This window comes from Triticum aestivum, chromosome 3A (genome assembly GCF_018294505.1).
Source record: "Triticum aestivum cultivar Chinese Spring chromosome 3A, IWGSC CS RefSeq v2.1, whole genome shotgun sequence".
Taxonomy (NCBI): domain Eukaryota; kingdom Viridiplantae; phylum Streptophyta; class Magnoliopsida; order Poales; family Poaceae; genus Triticum; species Triticum aestivum.
This window is the reverse complement of record NC_057800.1, coordinates 730,334,067-730,351,594: the sequence shown is the minus strand read 5'-3', so window position 1 is coordinate 730,351,594 and position 17,528 is coordinate 730,334,067. Positions and strand designations below refer to the sequence as shown.

The 17,528-nt window shown below is 44.7% G+C and overlaps 1 protein-coding gene across 1 annotated transcript; it reads right to left on the bottom strand.

The window, feature by feature from the left end:
• Window positions 1–12,502: 12,502 nt before the first annotated feature.
• Window positions 12,503–15,672, bottom strand: LOC123059519 (uncharacterized). Its single transcript, XM_044482068.1, has 4 exons — window positions 15,391–15,672; window positions 13,611–14,113; window positions 12,946–13,530; window positions 12,503–12,829 (listed from the first exon to the last, which is right to left on the bottom strand). The coding sequence occupies exons 1-3, from the start codon at window positions 15,484–15,486 to the stop codon at window positions 13,377–13,379; spliced, it is 753 nt and encodes a 250-aa protein (XP_044338003.1). The 5' UTR covers window positions 15,487–15,672; the 3' UTR covers window positions 12,503–12,829; window positions 12,946–13,376.
• Between the last annotated feature and the right edge of the window lie 1,856 nt (window positions 15,673–17,528).

Here is a 17,528-nt window from a genome sequence, read left to right as displayed (position 1 = left end):
TACGGTCTGATAGTGGAGACAAATATTTGAGTTACGAGTTTGGTCTTCAATTAAAACAATGTTGAATAGTTTGACAAACTCATGCCACATGGAACACCACAGCATAATGGTGTGTCCGAACGTCATAACCGTACTTTATTGGATATAGTGCAATCTATGATGTATCTTACTGGTCTACCACTATCGTTTTGGGGTTATGCATTAGAGACAGCTGCATTCACGTTAAATAGGGCACCATCTAAATCCGTTGAGACGACACCATATGAACTATGGTTTGGCAAGAAACCTAAGCTGTCGTTTCTTAAAGTTTGGGACTGCGATGCTTATGTGAAAAAGTTTCAACATGATAAGCTCGAACCCAAATCGGAGAAGTAAATCTTCATAGGATATCCAAAGGAAACTATTGGATACACCTTCTATCACAGATCCGAAGGCAAGACTTTTGTTGCTAAATTCGGAAACTTACTAGAGAAGGAGTTTCTCTCGAAAGAAGTGAGTGGGAGGAAAGTAAAAAAAACTTGATAAGGTAATTGTACCTTCTCCCTTATTGGAAACTAGTTCATCACAGAAATATGTTCCTGTGACTACTACACCAATTAGTGAGGAAGCTAATGATGATGATCATGTAACTTTAGATCAAGTTACTACCGAATCTCGCAGGTAAACCAGAGTGAGATTCGCACCAGAGTGGTACTGTAATCCTGTTCTGGAAGTCATGTTACTAGACCATGACAAACTTGCGAACTATGAGGAAGCGATGATGAGCCCAGATTCTGCAAAATGGCTTGAGGCCATGAAATCTGAGATGGGATCCATGTATGAGAACAAAGTATGGACTTTGGTTGACTTGCCCGATGATCGGCAAGCAATTGAGAATAAATGGATCTTCAAGAGGAAGACGGACGCTGATAGTAGTGTTATTATCTACAAAGCTAGAATTGTCGCAAAAGGTTTTCGACAAGTTCAAGGTGTTGACTACGATGAGAGTTTCTCACTCGTATCTATGCTTAAATCTGTCCGAATCATGTTAGCAATTGCCGCATTTTATGAAATCTGGCAAATGGATAACAAAACTGCAATCCCTAATGGATTTCTTAAAGAAGAGTTGTATATGATGCAACCAGAAGTTTTTGTCAATCCTAAAGGTGTTAACAAAATATGCAAACTCCAACGATCCATCTATGGACTGGTGTAAGCATCTCGGAGTTGGAATATACACTTTGATAAGTTGATCAAAGCATATAGTTTTATACAGACTTGCGGTGAAGCCTGTATTTACAAGAAAGTGAGTGGGAGCACTACAGCATTTCTGATAAGTATATGTGAATGACATATTGTTGATCGGAAATAATGTAGAATTATTCTGCAAAGCATAAAGGAGTGTTTGAAAGGACTTTTTTTGAAAGAAAGACCACGGTGAAGTTGCTTACATATTGAGCATCAAGATCTATAGAGATAGATCAAGACGCTTGATAAGGTTTTTCAATAAATACATACCTTGACAAAATTTTGAAGTAGTTCAAAATGGAACAGACAAAGAAAGAGTTTCTTGCCTATGTTACAAGGTGTGAAATTGAGTAAGACTCAAAGCCAACCACGGCAGAAGATAGAAAGAGAATGAATGTCATTCCCTATGCCTTGGTCATAGGTTCTATAAAGTATGCCATGCTGTGTACCAGATCTATTGTATACCCTACCACTGAGTTTGGCAAGGGAGTACAATAGTGATCTAGGAGTAGATCACTGGACAGCGGTCAAAATTATCCTTAGTGGAATAAGGATATGTTTCTTGATTATGGAAGTGAAAAAAGGTTCGTCGTAAAGGGTTACGCCGATGCAAGTTTTGACACTAATCTAGATGAATCTAAGTCTCAATCTAGATACATATTAAAGTGGGAGCAATTAGCTAGAGTAGCTCCGTGCAGAGCATTGTTGACATAAATATTTGCAAAAATACTTACGGATCTGAATATAACAGACCCGGTGACTAAAATTATCTCACAAGCAAAACTTGATCACACCTTAGTACTCTTTGGATGTTAATCACACATCAATGTGAACTAGATTACTGACTCTAGTAAACCCTTTGGGTGTTGGTCACATATCGATGTGGACTATGGGTGTTAATCACATGGTGATGAGAACTATTGCTATTAAATCACATGGCGATGTGAACTAGATTATTGACTCTAGTGCAAGTGGGAGACTGAAGGAAATATGCCCTAGAGGCAATAATAAAGTTATTATTTATTTCCTTATATCATGATAAATGTTTATTATTCATGCTAGAATTGTATTAACCGGAAACATAATACATGTGTGAATACATAGACAAACAAACTGTCACTAGTATGCCTCTACTTGACTAGCTCGTTAATCAAAGATGGTTCTGTTTCCTAACCATAAACAAAGAGTTGTTATTTGATTAACGGGATCACATCATTAGTGGAATGATCTGATTGACATGACCCATTCCATTAGCTTAGCACCCGATCGTTTAGTATGTTGCTATTGCTTTCTTCATGACTTATACATGTTCCTATGACTATGAGATTATGCAACTCCCGTTTACCAGAGGAACACTTTGCGTGCTACCAAACGTCACAACGTAACTGGGTGATTATAAAGGAGCTCTACAGGTGTCTCCAAAGGTACATGTTGGGTTGGCGTATTTCGAGATTAGGATTTGTCACTCCGATTATCGGAGAGGTATCTCTGGGCCCTCTCGGTAATGCACATCACTTAAGCCTTGCAAGCACTGCAACCAATGAGTTAGTTGCGGGATGATGTATTACAGAACGAGTAAAGAGACTTGCCGGTAACGAGATTGAACTAGGTATTTAGAATACCGATGATCGAATCTCGGGCAAGTAACATACCGATGACAAAGGGAACAACGTATGTTGTTATGCGGTCTGACCGATAAAGATCTTCGTAGAATATGTAGGAGCCAATATGAGCATCCAGGTTCCGCTATTGGTTATTGACCGAAGACATGTCTCGGCCATGTCTACATTGTTCTCGAACCCGTAGGGTCCGCACGCTTAAGGTTACGATGACAGTTATATTATGAGTTTATACATTTTGATGTACCGAAGTTTGTTCGGAGTCCCGGATGTGATCATGGACATGACGAGGAGTCTCGAAATGGTCGAGACATAAAGATTGATATATTGGAAGCCTATGTTTGGATACCGGAAGTGTTCCGGGTGAAATCGGGATTTTACCGGAGTACCGGGAGGTTACCGGAACCCCCCGGGAGCTAAATGGGCCATGATGGGCCTTAGTGGAAAAGAGAAGAGGCAGCCCTACATGGGCCGCGCGCCCCTCCCCTCCCTTGGTCCGAATAGGACAAGGAGAGGGGGCCGGCCCCTCTCTTTCTTTTCCCTCCTCCGCGAATCCTATTCCAACTAGGATTGGGGGGGGGGGGAATCCTACTCCGAGAGGGAGTAGGCCTCTCCTGGCGCGCCCTCCTTGGCCGGCCGCCTCCCCCCCTTTAGTCCTTTATATACAGAGGCAGAGGCACCCCAGAGACACACAAGTTGATCCACGTGATCTATTCCTTAGCCGTGTGCGGCGCCCCCAGCCACCATAGTCCTCGATAATATTGTAGCGATGCTTAGGCGAAGCCCTGCAGCAGTAGTACGTCGAGATCGTCACCACGCCGTCGTGCTGACGGAACTCTTCCCCGACACTTTGCTGGATCGAAGTTCGGGGATCATCATCGAGCTGAACGTGTGCTAGAACTCAGAGGTGCCGTAGTTTCGGTGCTTGATCGGTCGGATCGTGGAGACGTACGACTACATCAACCAAACGCTTCCGTTGTCGATCTACTAGGTATGTAGATCATACTCCCCCTCTCGTTGCTATGCATCACCATGATCTTGCGTGTGCGTAGGAATTTTTTTGAAATTACTACGAAACCCAACACTAAGGTCACACAGACCTCGCCCAATCACTCGTGGTAAGTCTTTAGGTGACTTCCAAACCTTCACAGACTAGGTCACTCGGCGATCCACAATTCCTCTTGGATGCTCTAGACCAATGACGCCTAACCGTCTGGAAGAAGCACAGTCTTCACAGGTAACAAGCGTCGGATCCACGTAGGATCAATCTCTTCAGTGATGCTCAATCACTTTGGGTTTGTAGGTGATTGGGTTTGGGTTTTCCTCACTCAATGATTTTCGCTCAAAGTCCTCGGAGGATGGGATGCTCTCAAATGACAAGTGTCAGTTTCTCTCGGAGCAGCCAACCAGCTAGTGGTTGTAGGGGCGGCTATTTATAGCCTAGGGAGTAGCCCGACATGATAAGACATAAATGCCCTTCAATGATATGACCGTTAGGTTTGTAGATATTTTGGGACAGCTGGCGCATAGCACAGCAACTGTCGGAAATTTGAGTATCAAATTCTTCAAGGCTATCATGTTCCTCACTGTGTAGGCAATCCGCACTTGCGAAGTCTTAACTCCTCAGTTAGAACAAATTCCTCAGCGACTAGAAGAACTTCGTCTCTGTCACTGAAGAAATTGACTGAACTGTATGAGATTTCCAATGGCTTCACTCGAAGGGATTGGTAGGTGTAGGATTTTGAGTTGAGCATCACTTGGAAATTTTTCCTTAGTATTTCCTCGACCCCTTTAACAGTACGGTGTTTCCTATGACTCAAGAAAGAGAAAATGAAACTACGAAAACAAAAGTCTTCACGCTTCATGTTCCTTAAATGAATACCAAGTCTTCAAGGTCACACCAATTTCTTCACTTTCAAAGTCTTCAGAAATCCAAAGTCTTCAGTCGAAGAACTTCCATTTTAGGGGTCGACTTTCTCTGTAAATATCAAACTCCTCATAGACTTATAGACCTGTGTACACTCATAAACACATTAGTCCCTTAACCTATAAGTCTTCAATACACCAAAATCACTAAGGGGCACTTGATGCACTTACATGTTGGTGGTATATTTTGTACATCTAATGATCATAGTTTGTAATGCTTAAGGCAAACAATGTGGTGAGCTATTAGGCTAGCTAGCAAGAAATCATATGGGTCCTTCTTGTGATCCTTGATGTTACTTCTATTATGAACCAGCTAACAAGCAACATCATGACAGATAAGGAGACTCCATAAATAGTACACACAACTATTTAGATAGGTAGCATAGTGCGTTACAACAATACATACGACCCAAACTAAACCTCATACATATTTCACAGCATTGCAACACCAGCAATATAGATAGGTATCGTAGTGCTTAAAACAACAGAAAGAAAATTAGATAGATGGGTAGCATACTTCTTCTTCTTCTTCTTCTTGAGTACATTGATATTCCTATCCCTCTTCAGCTCATGCAGCTCAGTCCTCAGGTTCCTGACCAGTTCTCCTTGGGCTTTATGAATGGCCTTCATATCCTCTATGAGATACGGCTTCTAGTCTAGCTTCTTCTCCAAGCCTTCAGTGTCCTCTGGCATTATTTTCTTGTAATTTTCTTGATAGGTACATTGCACTTATTGCCGGAATATTTTGTTAACACCAGCAACAAAGTTCTTGCACTACAGGTTAGCAGTCTCAACCTCCTCTTCAAGCTTAAGCACTACTTGTGCATGATGAGCCTCTTCCTTAGTTCTAGTAGCACAACAACCTTCATATCTTGCCCAAAGCTTCCGAAGAGCTTTTTTAGCAGCTTCAGGATACTCCATATCGACCCATTGAATATAGCCACAATTGCCAATCTATAAGAAAAATATGTTACTTAACCATAAGCAGCTACAAATGGTGAAATGGTACACCAGTCTAACATAATCCTTTTCATAAATAAATTCATTATTTAACTATGTTTGTCTCTAGCTCCTCCTAAAGAGAAAACATTTAGAGAAATAGAGCAGTTAAGCTATACAGACACACATCAGTTAAGCTTGAAAGAAACGACAAGAGAAACATAACATCTAAGCTACAGAGAATCACAACAGTTAACTATGTTTCTCATTAACTATTTTTGTGGAAGTAAACTCTCAAATAAGCTGATTAAGGATCTCTCTCTCTCTCTCTCTTCATAAGATCATTTTCCAAACCGTTGTGACCATTAACCATTACAATGGTAAAACAGTGATAACTGAATTACTACAAAATGCAAACATTCAAAGAAACAGAGCAGTTAACATTATATTTCAAGTAAGCAAAGAAGGACAGACATGCAACTTACTTCCTCACCACATCCATAAAACCTCCTTCCAATAATGCTACCTTCAAATGCTACAAATTTATTTGCTATTTTCCTGTGGTAGCACTCAACTGGGCCCTCCTCTGTCACCACATTGCCTTCAAAGTCCGAGTCCTCTATGGTTAGGAGCAGCTGGATCAAGTTCAAAAGGAATTTGGGTGGTCAAATGCACTGGATACGGTCCAAATAATACCAAAAAGAAAATTCCCAATCTGAAATCCATAACCCTAACCCTAGGCTATCCAATAGAGTATAGTAGTGGTGGCATTACCTACCGACAAAGTTTAGCATGTCGTCGTTGTCGCTGCTCTCCTACCTATCTTTCCGAGAAGGCAATGTGTGGTTGAGTGGCGGCAGCGGCGGGGTTGAGTCGCAACAGAGCAGAGAGGAGCGAGAGCGAGGGAGAGTGAGCGATAGGAGGGGAGCAGGCCACTATTGCCTTTTTGGGAATCTTCCGACCGGCTCAGTCAATTGGGCTGTTAACAGCCACTACTGCTTGCACCGTCCACCACTAGCCACGCGGCCGCTTTGCCGCGTCAAAACTAGATCATTTTTAACATAGTGTTTTTTGCCACTGTCAATTCTTCGGTTCGATGCAAAATGTCACGCTTTGTAAAGTGGTGGTTTTTCCCAAGTCATGACACGAAAGTGGTGGTTCTGTGCATTTAACTCTCGAACTCGCAACATGTTATGCTTTCTATAGGGAATTGGCCTTCCAACTACTCCCTCAATTTCTAAACATAAGTCTTTTAGATAATTTAATATGGAATTCATACGGATGTATATGGATGTATTTTATAGTGTAGATTCACTCATTTTGCTCTGTATGTAGTCCATATTGAAATCTTTAAAAGTCTTATATTTTAGAATGGAGGGAGTAGAAGATATCAATAAAAATGGAAACAAATTAGAGAGTGAATGGCTCGGGACCAATAGAAAGCTAGCGCCATGTGGTGTTGTCTATCACCCGGAGGAGAAGACAGTACCACATAGTGATTCCTATGACCCAGAGCCCATGAAGAGAAGGTGCGACGGCTGGGAGGCGACGTAACTTCACCGACACTACCTTTCCATGGACCCGTGAGGCGGCTCCCTTGTCTTGGTAGACCTACATAAATTCAGCGTCTAGCTGAGATGAGGTGCCAACCACATCGGCCATCCTGATGTGAGTGTGTGACGATTTTAGACCAACACATGTCTCCCCCCAAAAAAACTCCCGTGAGGCGTACCCATTGCATACCCCGAAGAGGCCGCTACATTGTCAAGAAGTCCAAACTTAGCAGGACCCATGCTACTTCAACCCAGCGAGCATGGCTAGCACAAAGCCACGTCTTAAGCGGCACGTATATCAATGAGGACACAAGATCTGTCCCCACCCCCCACCACCACCACCACCATCATCATGCATGGAGACGCGAAGAGAAGACGATGAAGATGACCACACGGCTTTTTTTTGTGGGTGAGATGACCACACGGCTTAATCAGAGGTATCTCACGGAGTAATTAACCATGAGCCTTTTGAGGCCCCGGGAACGAGGAGATCGCACATCGCCACAGTCAAGCTGGCCGTGCTAGTAGGCCCACAGAGCAAACTTTTTTCTTCAGAAATCTTGTAATTGTGTTCTCTCCAATGAGACTATTTCCCTATTTTGTTTTGTTTGTGTACTATGATGCATTGGCATGCCCTTATATTTTTCCCTCTTCCTCGCCGCATGATAAAACAAACTCCTTCTCTTCAGTTCCCTCCTTAGGGATTCACCCTTGTCTTGGGCCTTGTGGGCCCTAGTGAGCCTAAGGCTGGGCTCCCTTGGGTGATCCACCCCTGGTGTATGACACCGTCAGTCAAGACCAAATTAAAGATCACAAGCACCATCAGCAGGATATTCAAGTCATCTTCTAGCGCTAAAGCCAAAGGAGCGCAATCGAAGCGTTCAACAAGACGCTCGGCAAGATACTCAAGAAGACGGTGGCAAGGAACGGCAGAGACTGACATTTTTCCTTAGCAAGTAACTTGAACACCTATTTACTAAGTAAGGCCTCATTCTTCTCCTGCAGGTCTACAAACCGCGCTCTATTTGACCAACCTATACCTTTACTTTTCGGCGTCCCCTTCCCAAAAGAATCTGGATCTAAAATAATCCAGCCTCTGCAAGACCCCTTTTGGGACTTGGAAGAGTGAAAGAATATAGAGAAACATATTTGTAAGTACATAGTTGATCAAGATCAGTCGTCCTCCAACAGAGAGCAACTTGCCTTTCCAACTGCCCAACCATTTCTCTAAGCGCTCCTCTACATGTTTTCACTTTGTAGCAGTGAGAAGCCGATAAATAATTGGAATTACCAAACATTTACTCAATAATTGGCTTGCCGCACAACCAAATGGGCCAACATACACAGCCGCCCCCTCACTAGCTTCACCAAAGTAGAACAATTCACTTTTATGGAAGTTAATAGGCCGGCATTGTCTCAAAAGTTGAAAGCAATAATTTCAGGTGTTGAGCCTTATCCAGGTCATGTTCCATAAAGAGAATTGCATCATAGGCATATTGCAGAATAGAGAGGCCACCATCCAGAAATCTGACTGTTCTGTTTGGCGCGATAACTCAGAATAGCCAACATGTCTGCAATGATGTTAAATAATATTGGAGACACAGCTACACGGGGTCCCCCTACCACCCCTACCGTAGTCCTTTTTTCTCTGAAAGTAATGGCCCATATCATCATTGACTTTGACATCCATATTGCCCTGAGTAACAAAATTTTGGATCCATTAGCGCCATTTATTGGAGAATACTTTCATTCTTAGGCATGTTGAATGAACGACAATTTGACCTTGGCATAGGCCTTTACCAAGTCAATATTGAAAACTACTCCACCCATGTTTTTCCAATGCATCTCGTGAATAGACTCATGTAGGATTAAAACTCCATTGAGTATATTTGTATGTTTTATGGAAGCCATTTGAGATGGTCGGACGACATGGTCAGCAACCGTGTTGAGCCTCTTAGTAGCCACTTTGGTGAAAATCTTGAAGCTGACATTAAGGAGACATATGGGTCTATATTACTGGATCTGCTCAGCCTCCTTCATTTTCCGTATCAAATGATCTCGCAAAAATTAAGCCTGAAAAGGTCAAGTTGGCCAACATGAAAATAATTGAAAAGGCCAATATGTCTGTCCTGATGACATTCCGGAAATTCCGATAGAATTCAGCAGGGAATCCATCTGATCCTGGAGCTTTGTTATGTTCCATTTGGAACATGGCAACTTTCACCTCCTCCACGAAGAATGGTGCCGTGAGGATATCGTTATCTTCTATCGTGACTTGTGGAATATCATCGGTTTGGGTCTCGTCAAGGGTGAAGTTACCTTCATTTGGTGGCCCAAACAGAGATTTGCAGTATTTGGAGATATAACTTTTGAGCTCTGCCTGACCTTTGATCTGCCCCTCATTTTGTTGGAGACTAAAAAAACACTTCTTCCTATATGTCGACCAGTAAAGACCAGTTGGAAGTATCATGTATTACTGTCTCCCTTCAAGATGGAATCAGCTATGAATTTTCGGTAATATTTGATTTTCTCTTGTCACAAAAGACGTGGAATGTTCTCCTTGGATTGATTTTTCCATTCAAGCTCTTGTTGTAACAAGATGTAAGTCTCTGCGATTTTGTCGAGGTTATCAACAATGGTGGAGAGGTGTTTCTTTTCTCTTTTGTACATTAATTCCATTTGTGTTTATAATTAGTCCTTCCAGAGAGGTATTTCCTTGTGGCTCTTATTTTACGGAAAAGCTCCTTCGCGTTCATTGGAGCAATCAAATCGATCAAAAGCATATAGGGACCCACCACGTAGATGCAAAGTCCAGAGAACGCATCCAAGTCTTCAGGCCCACCCATTAAACAACGTATAATCCCCCCCGCCCCCCCCCCCCATTTGCAGGGGGGCCACCGCAATTACCCCATAATCCTTCACTTAATCATCTAAAAACCTGTTGCCACTTTCCAAATCGGGAATACCCAGCTGGTCCGAAATCGCGCGTTGCGACGAGCGTACGCGAGTTAGCAACGCCCTTTATTTTAAAGTTCCATCTCTGAATAGGTGTGCGACCAATGGTGGGCCTCTCCCATATATTCTTGCGTATGCCTACAAAGCCTTCCCGGTGCAGCCATCTCAACTCAAAATTGAAAGGGTGGCGAGTAGATGGGTTCGTAGAAGTAGAATCACGATTAATAGGTGCATGATCTGATAGTTGCATCGATATGTTCTAGCGCCCGCACAATTACCAAAGGAAATATTATCTCCCATTCGGTATCCATGAGTACACTGTCACACTTTTTGTATGTTGGCATAGAACGGTTATTGGCTCAAGTGAATTGTCGCCCCGACGTACAGGCTTTCTGAAGATTCAAACTATCAATCACAAGCACTGAATAGGAAAGTCCAGCGAGTCTTCAGGCACAAGAATTAAACCATCAATCACTATCATTATTTTTCTCTTTCGAGTACCAAGGATATTAAAGTCCTCTTCAATAAGCATTGGATGCGGGTTATCCTTAGCCAGATTCACCAATCCATGAAGCGGATTTATGCTCATCTTGGGCAGCCCCATTAGACTGCGACAAGGCTCCATGTAAAATTACCAGCTCTGTTCGGAGGTGAAATTGCATGTGAAAATAACCAGTCGAAAAGGCTATCAAGTCCATGGTTCTGGTTTATATCCCAAAGTAAGATTCGTCCAAACCTTTCTTGTGTTGGTAGACTATGCCATGTGAAGTCAAAACGACCTGATAAGTGGTCTAGGACATGCGCACGGAAGTCACATTTACCAGGCTCGGAAATTAACACGAAATTCACACATGTTCTAACATACAATCACCGACGTGTTTAGTTAGCCAAGTCTGAAGGACCTTTGCTATTTCAGGACATGCCTCTCACGTGGAAACTTGGGTCGGAATGGACTTCTTCTCCTTTTTGGACGGGTTTTTCTTTTTTCTTTTTTGAGAAATGGGATTTTGATTTACGCAAAGATGCTATGAAGTAACAAAACATTGACCCAGGTCTTTCTTCATCCAATCCAACCTCGGTAACCACTCCAACAAAGTGGAAAGGAAGCGGGCCATCCTCCTCAATATCGGGGTTAGGTAGGGTGCTCAAACACTTAGGAGAAACCTTTAGTCTGTTGATCTCCATTCGTTTTAGCGTTCCCACCGAAACACACACATTATCATCGTTCTTTTCTATTGCAATTCCAACATTATTTAAAGAAGAAGAAGTTAAGAAACGAAAAAGAAAGAAATGATATATTGCAGGGTCTACATATCAATGAGTCGAGTTTATGCTCCGCCTCACTCTGCATTGCCTTGGAAGAAATGACCAGAGTTCTCGAGGAGTCGTCGTCTCGGTCGTGGTAGAATGACCTGTCGTCAAAGGTACATCAGCAAGGGATGCCGAGGACAGCTCCTCAAGCGTGTTTGCAAACTGCCGAGGAGAGCTCCTCATGAGAATGCAGATTTTGTGAGCTTATGCACCCGGGCCTCACTATCCTAACACTCCAATGTTGCTTTGAGATCTGTGCTACACAACTACCTTATTACATGGAATTTTCTCTTTTTTGTTCCTCTCATATAAAACATGTCTTGAACTTCAAACTTTGCAGTACAACATAACTTTGTAACTAGAATGTGAGATAAAACTTTCAGATTTTTTTGTCCGACATAAATATGAAAAATAAGATTTTTTAATCAAATAAATCTCATTTTGTATATTTATGTTGGACCAAAAAATCTGTAAGTTTTATCCCACATTCTACATAGAAAGCTTTGTTGTGCTGCAAAGTTGAAGTACAAAATACATGTTCTATATGAGAGAAACAAAAAAGAGAAAATTATTTGCACGAATCGTGATGCAGGAATGAGTGGTTGGATAAGGAGTACCCGGGTGCATAGGCTCTAAAACATGTTTTCGCTCCTCATGATGACCCGTTGCATTTTACTACCGCGTGAGGCGCGCAATAGTGCAACTATAGAGTGGGCGTCGTCGTTCCGCCACTCCCAGCCGCAGGTGTTATTGACGGCATGCCTGCTCTGATCAGCGTCGCTCGCCGAGCAGATCGTGTGCCTTGTGCTGTGAGTGTGACCAAGCTCTTGGTCCGACTAGCAATGAGCAGCCAAAACCTCCCCTGCTTCCAAACCCAATCAACCGAAAAGTGAATTGCGTGCGCGCCAGCCAATCCAACGAATCCAATATTGTAGGGGAGAAGACAGCAAAAAAGAAAAGCCGGAGCAATGCTGTAGATAACACGAGAGAAATAAATTAACCAAGTGCATGACATAACGATACATTGTCGAGTACACACATCCGGAAGGAAACAACTAGTTAGCATAGTTCTTGTCCAAATTAAAGGATGATAATAGAAGTTGCAACTCTAGTGTTCAACACTAACTAAAGACGACGAAACTTGCGACTTGACACACGGCGAGGCGAGGCGAGGTGCACACAGACACAGCTTAGTCGTCGAGCAGACTGAAGCTTGGCCATCTCGCCATCAGACTCTCCTCTGCAGTTTCTTCTTTCTTCTCCCCTCCTTGACAACGCAGGATGCAAACTTGCTGGGTCCTGCACAGCAAAGTAAGGAAACAGGCGATGTGTGAGAAACCGAGGTGCGCAAATAAAATAGTAGCCAGTACTGTATTTCTTATGTTCCAAAACTTGCTGGTTAGCAAAGAACAGACCTGCTGGAGCACAGAACGTACAGCCGTCACTCATCGTCTTCATCCTCCTTCACTTCACGGAAATATGGTTCACGGCATTTAGCTCCCAACTGATCCTTCTTCTTCCTCAACAGCATGAGCACCCGGCTGCCCTCGGGAGCCAATACATAGTCATCACGCATTATCAGCCCCAGATGTCCACTTTCCCTTCCGTGTGCGATAAGTCTCTCAAACGTGCTCCTCTTGTCAATTACTACTAGAGTTTCTGCCTTACCGTCGTCGGCCCTAGGTGGCGTGTACACTCCTTTCTGGGCAGAAGTTAACACTAGTTTGGAGTCAATACCCCAATCCTTAACATCCATCCACGCATAGTCCATGTGGATTTCTCTACCAGGAATGGTGCAGTCTAAGTCTCTTGGTTCTTCTTCATTCCTTCTAATTCTCTCCTTCACTTACATGAATATCCACACGAACCGCCTTGCCTCGCAAAATACCAACACAGCTGCTAGGAATGCCTTCTCCATTTCCACGTTGTCTCCATTATCAGGGTAGTAGCCAAGTTTCTCGAAGATGTGGAGGAAAGTGGAGAACCCACCAAGAAGCGCCCTACATTCACAAGATGAGTGTGTTAAACAAATGCAAGCAATTGAAGACATGGTAGAACCAAAAGTACGTACTAATCTTACCTTTTCTTATGATCACCTTCTATTGGGAGCTTCTCTGCGCCATCTTTGAGAAAGAATGGAAGGGAAAAGTCATCACTGCAATAGTACCACTTGGACCATTGATCACATGCAACTCTTCTGATACCAACCAGGTAGCCATTGTAGTCACATATGAGAAGTTGAACCATCATTCCATCGTAGTTGTAACCCGTGGCCTCATGCTCGTAATACATCTCTATGATGAAGTGGCTGTGACCCCATTTCTTCACATCTTCATAATCATCAAGCTCCTCCTCCGATGGCTTTGCTTTCTTTGCTTTATCTTTCTTTCTTGAGGTGGAAGAAGAAGCAGCAGAAGAAGTTTGTCTTTGCCGATTGTGTGGGTTGGGAAGGGGAGTTATAGGCTTGTTGCAGTAGAGGGCGGCTGCTATGTCTCTGGCTCGTCGGGCCATAGATTTAAAAACTTCCACATAAGCATCCAGTAGATCCACTGCTGCTACTTTGAATTGCAGAACAGGGACGTCCTAAATTTATATGAAACTGAAATTGATTAACACAAAATAGCCGTGATAAAGCATCATCCCAAGAAATAATGAAAATAACAAGGTTTCCCAAATCTTATTAGCGTCCAAATAAAAGATTTAACACACATAAGAGAAACCGCATTCAATAGATCAGCTGTTCTACGTTGAATCGCAGAACAGGGACGTCCTAAATTTTATATGAAAATGAAATTGATTAACACAAAATAGCCATGATAAAGCTTCATCCCAAGAAATAATGAAAACAACAAGGTTTCCCAAATCTTATTGGCGTCGAAATAAAAGATTTAACACACATAAAAGAAACAGGGCGTGCTACTAGCTAGCATCCACTAGATCAGCTGCTGCTACGTTGAATCGCAGAACAGGGACGTCCTAAATTTTATATGAAAATGAAATTGATTAACACAAAATAGCCATGATAAAGCATCATCCCAAGAAATAATGAAAATAACAAGGTTTCCCAAATCTTATTAGCGTCCAAATAAAAGATTTAACACACATAAGAGAAACCGCTTGTGCTACTAGCTAGCATTCAATAGATCAGCTGTTGCTACGTTGAATCGCAGAACAGGATATGAAAATGAAATTGATTAACACAAAATAGCCGTGATAAAGCTTCATCCTAAGCAATAATTATAAGAACATGGTTTCCCAAATTTTATTGGCGTCGAAATAATAAAAGATTTAATAACACACACAAAAAAAACCGCGCATGCTACTAGCTAGCATCAGCACGTACGGGATGACGGCTGCACGTGCTTGTAGGAATTTTTTTGGGGGGCGAAACATGTGAAGAACAGATCCAGTCCAAGTGGATTTGAGAAGCGGCGGGAGAAAGCAATACTTGCAATAATAATAAGAATGAGGTTTCCCCTGATCTTATTGGCGTTGAAGTAAAAGATTTAACACACAAAAAGAAACCTCAAGTGGCGTTGAAACAAAACTTGCATGTGCTTGTAGGGATTTTTCTTGGGCGAAACTTGTGAAGAACAGATCCACTACAAGTGGATTTGAGAAGCGGTGGCAGAAAGATAGTAGTTGTTGGCGTTGAAATAACTGATTTAACACGCAAAAAAGAAACCAGCTGTGGTCCTCGCTAGCATGACTACATGAGCACGGGGGTGACGGCTGCATATGCTTGCAGGGATTTTCTTGGGGTGAAACTTGTGAAGAACCACTCCAAGAGGATTTGAGAAGCGGTGCCAGAAAGCTAGTGAATTAACATGCAGTACTAGATGGAGTAGATAGACACTCACATCGAGACCTTGCTGCAGAGGTGCGCACAACGGTCTGGTTGCTTCAAATACCAGAGGCGTCACCAGCTGTGGCTCGGGCTGGGGCTCGTCAGCCATCTTTCCTGCCTCCCCTGATCCAACGTCTCTCTCTTCCACCTCCGGATCCGCAAGCGGCGACCTCCGGCGTTTCTTGGCAGATGGGATGGGATGGGATGGGGGAAGAGTGGTCGGGGGGGAGAAGAGGGGGTGAAAGGTAGGAGTGAGGAGTGAGTGTGGGAGCGTGGGAGATAGAGATGGAAGATGATATGAATGCAAAGGCCGGTGGTAGAGACAAGAGGAGTGAGAGAGGAAGATATGCTCCTCTGTCCTTTTGTGCTTGTCCCGTTTGTTCTCAACCCCCCCTCTCTCTCTCTCTCTCTCTCTCTTCGGTCCATGCCTCCATGATACAGGAGTTCAACCGGCTCACAGCAATCCCTCTCTCTCTCTCTCCATGGTATGGGTGGCTCTTTTAATTGCTCTCTGTTGCATCCACGGGAAACCGGGAAGATGGTCAGACATTGATGTGGAGATAGAGCACGCGCTACACAGCTAGTGACAGAGGGAAGGAGATGGGTAGAAGCTAGAGAGAAGGCAAAGGCGAATTCATGTCGTGAGCCCGCACGCTTTGATAGACTGAGGATGCATGCACTGATGCACGGCGACACGACAAGGGGAGGTTGCTCAGCCCCGGTCGTTGTAGTTGTACACACGGCGCTCCAGCCTACGGTGAAGCCGCGCCCATGAGCATGAGTCGGCACAGAGACAGAGGGCAGCCACAGACATGGTGGTTCTACGCGCGCGCGACGGCCTCGCCTTCTTAACTTGTTTGTGGCCGGCCGGCCGGCTGGTTGCGTTGGCGTTCAGCCCGTATCCCGACTTGGACGGCCGACGCACGGGTTGGTACATGCATGTCTACGTACGTTTGGTTTGGAGTTTGGACGAGGCCACGAGGCACGATACGTATGTCCGTCTGCATGTATGCATGCACGCGGCGGGTCCGTGCCGTGCATGGCATGTGCATGCGTCGAACGAACAGCTTGTCGAGCGAGCAAGAGCGCCGTTGATCTAGCACGACGACAAATTGACGGGGTCTGTTGGTGATTGAGTGTACTCCATGTTAATTAGCTAGAGGGCCCCCGTGTCTTTCTTTAAAGTTCCCCTCCGCCTCCCCTCGCCTCCCCTCCGGCGGCGCCAGGGGCCCCCGATCCCGCGCCGACAACCCCTCCCCGCTCCTCCATCCATAGCCGCCGCTGCCGCCGGCAAGGGCCGCGGTGGCGGCGGGCCTTGCACCGCAGATCCAGGCGGGTGGTCGCCACGGCAGATCCTGTGAGGCGGAGGCCGCATCTCACGCGGGGAGGCCGGGGGCGACAATTAGGGCGGCGCCCCTGCTACGCGGCGGTGATGGGAATCTACATGGCCGGCGGTGTGGTGGCCGCGAGCACATGGGTGGCTCCGATGGCTGCGGATCTGGCGTCCTGTCCAGATCCGTCTTTGTACGGCCTTGCCCAGCCGGTGGCGCCAGAAGGACCGGTGAGGGGCGGAAGGATCCTCCCTGCCGACGTACCGACGGCGGCCCATCTCCATGGCGGGGCTCCATTTGGTTCCAGCCAGCTCCGAGGTTGGGGGGACGCGACTTCGGTCATGGCAGACGATGGCGGTGTCTATGACGTCGTTCCCTTCTCGAGGCATCATTGTTGCAGGTCGTGGCACCCCACTCGTGATGCTTCGCGAAAACCCTAGATCTGGATCTACCAGATCGGACGATGATGGTACCTTTGATATCGTTGTCCTTCCCGAGAGCATCATTTTGGAAAAAGTGCTGGTTGGATGGAACAAGCGGAAGAGCGATGTCTCATCCACCGCAAGGCCGACGGCGGATCCCGGTGGCATGGTGTTGCGGAGGTTCGGCGACGGACGCGTGTGGATGGATACGTGCAGGATGATGGAGTTGTCTGGCGTCATGGTGGTGTCGACGGCACGCCACGCAAGGTCGATGGGTCAGTTTCTGCTCTGGAGATGGACAGGTGGAAGATGGTGGTGGCTGCCTCTGAGAGTGCGTCGGTCCGGTATGGGACCCAGTAGTCCCGGTGTGTGGCTAGGCTGGGGCATCCGGCTTCAGA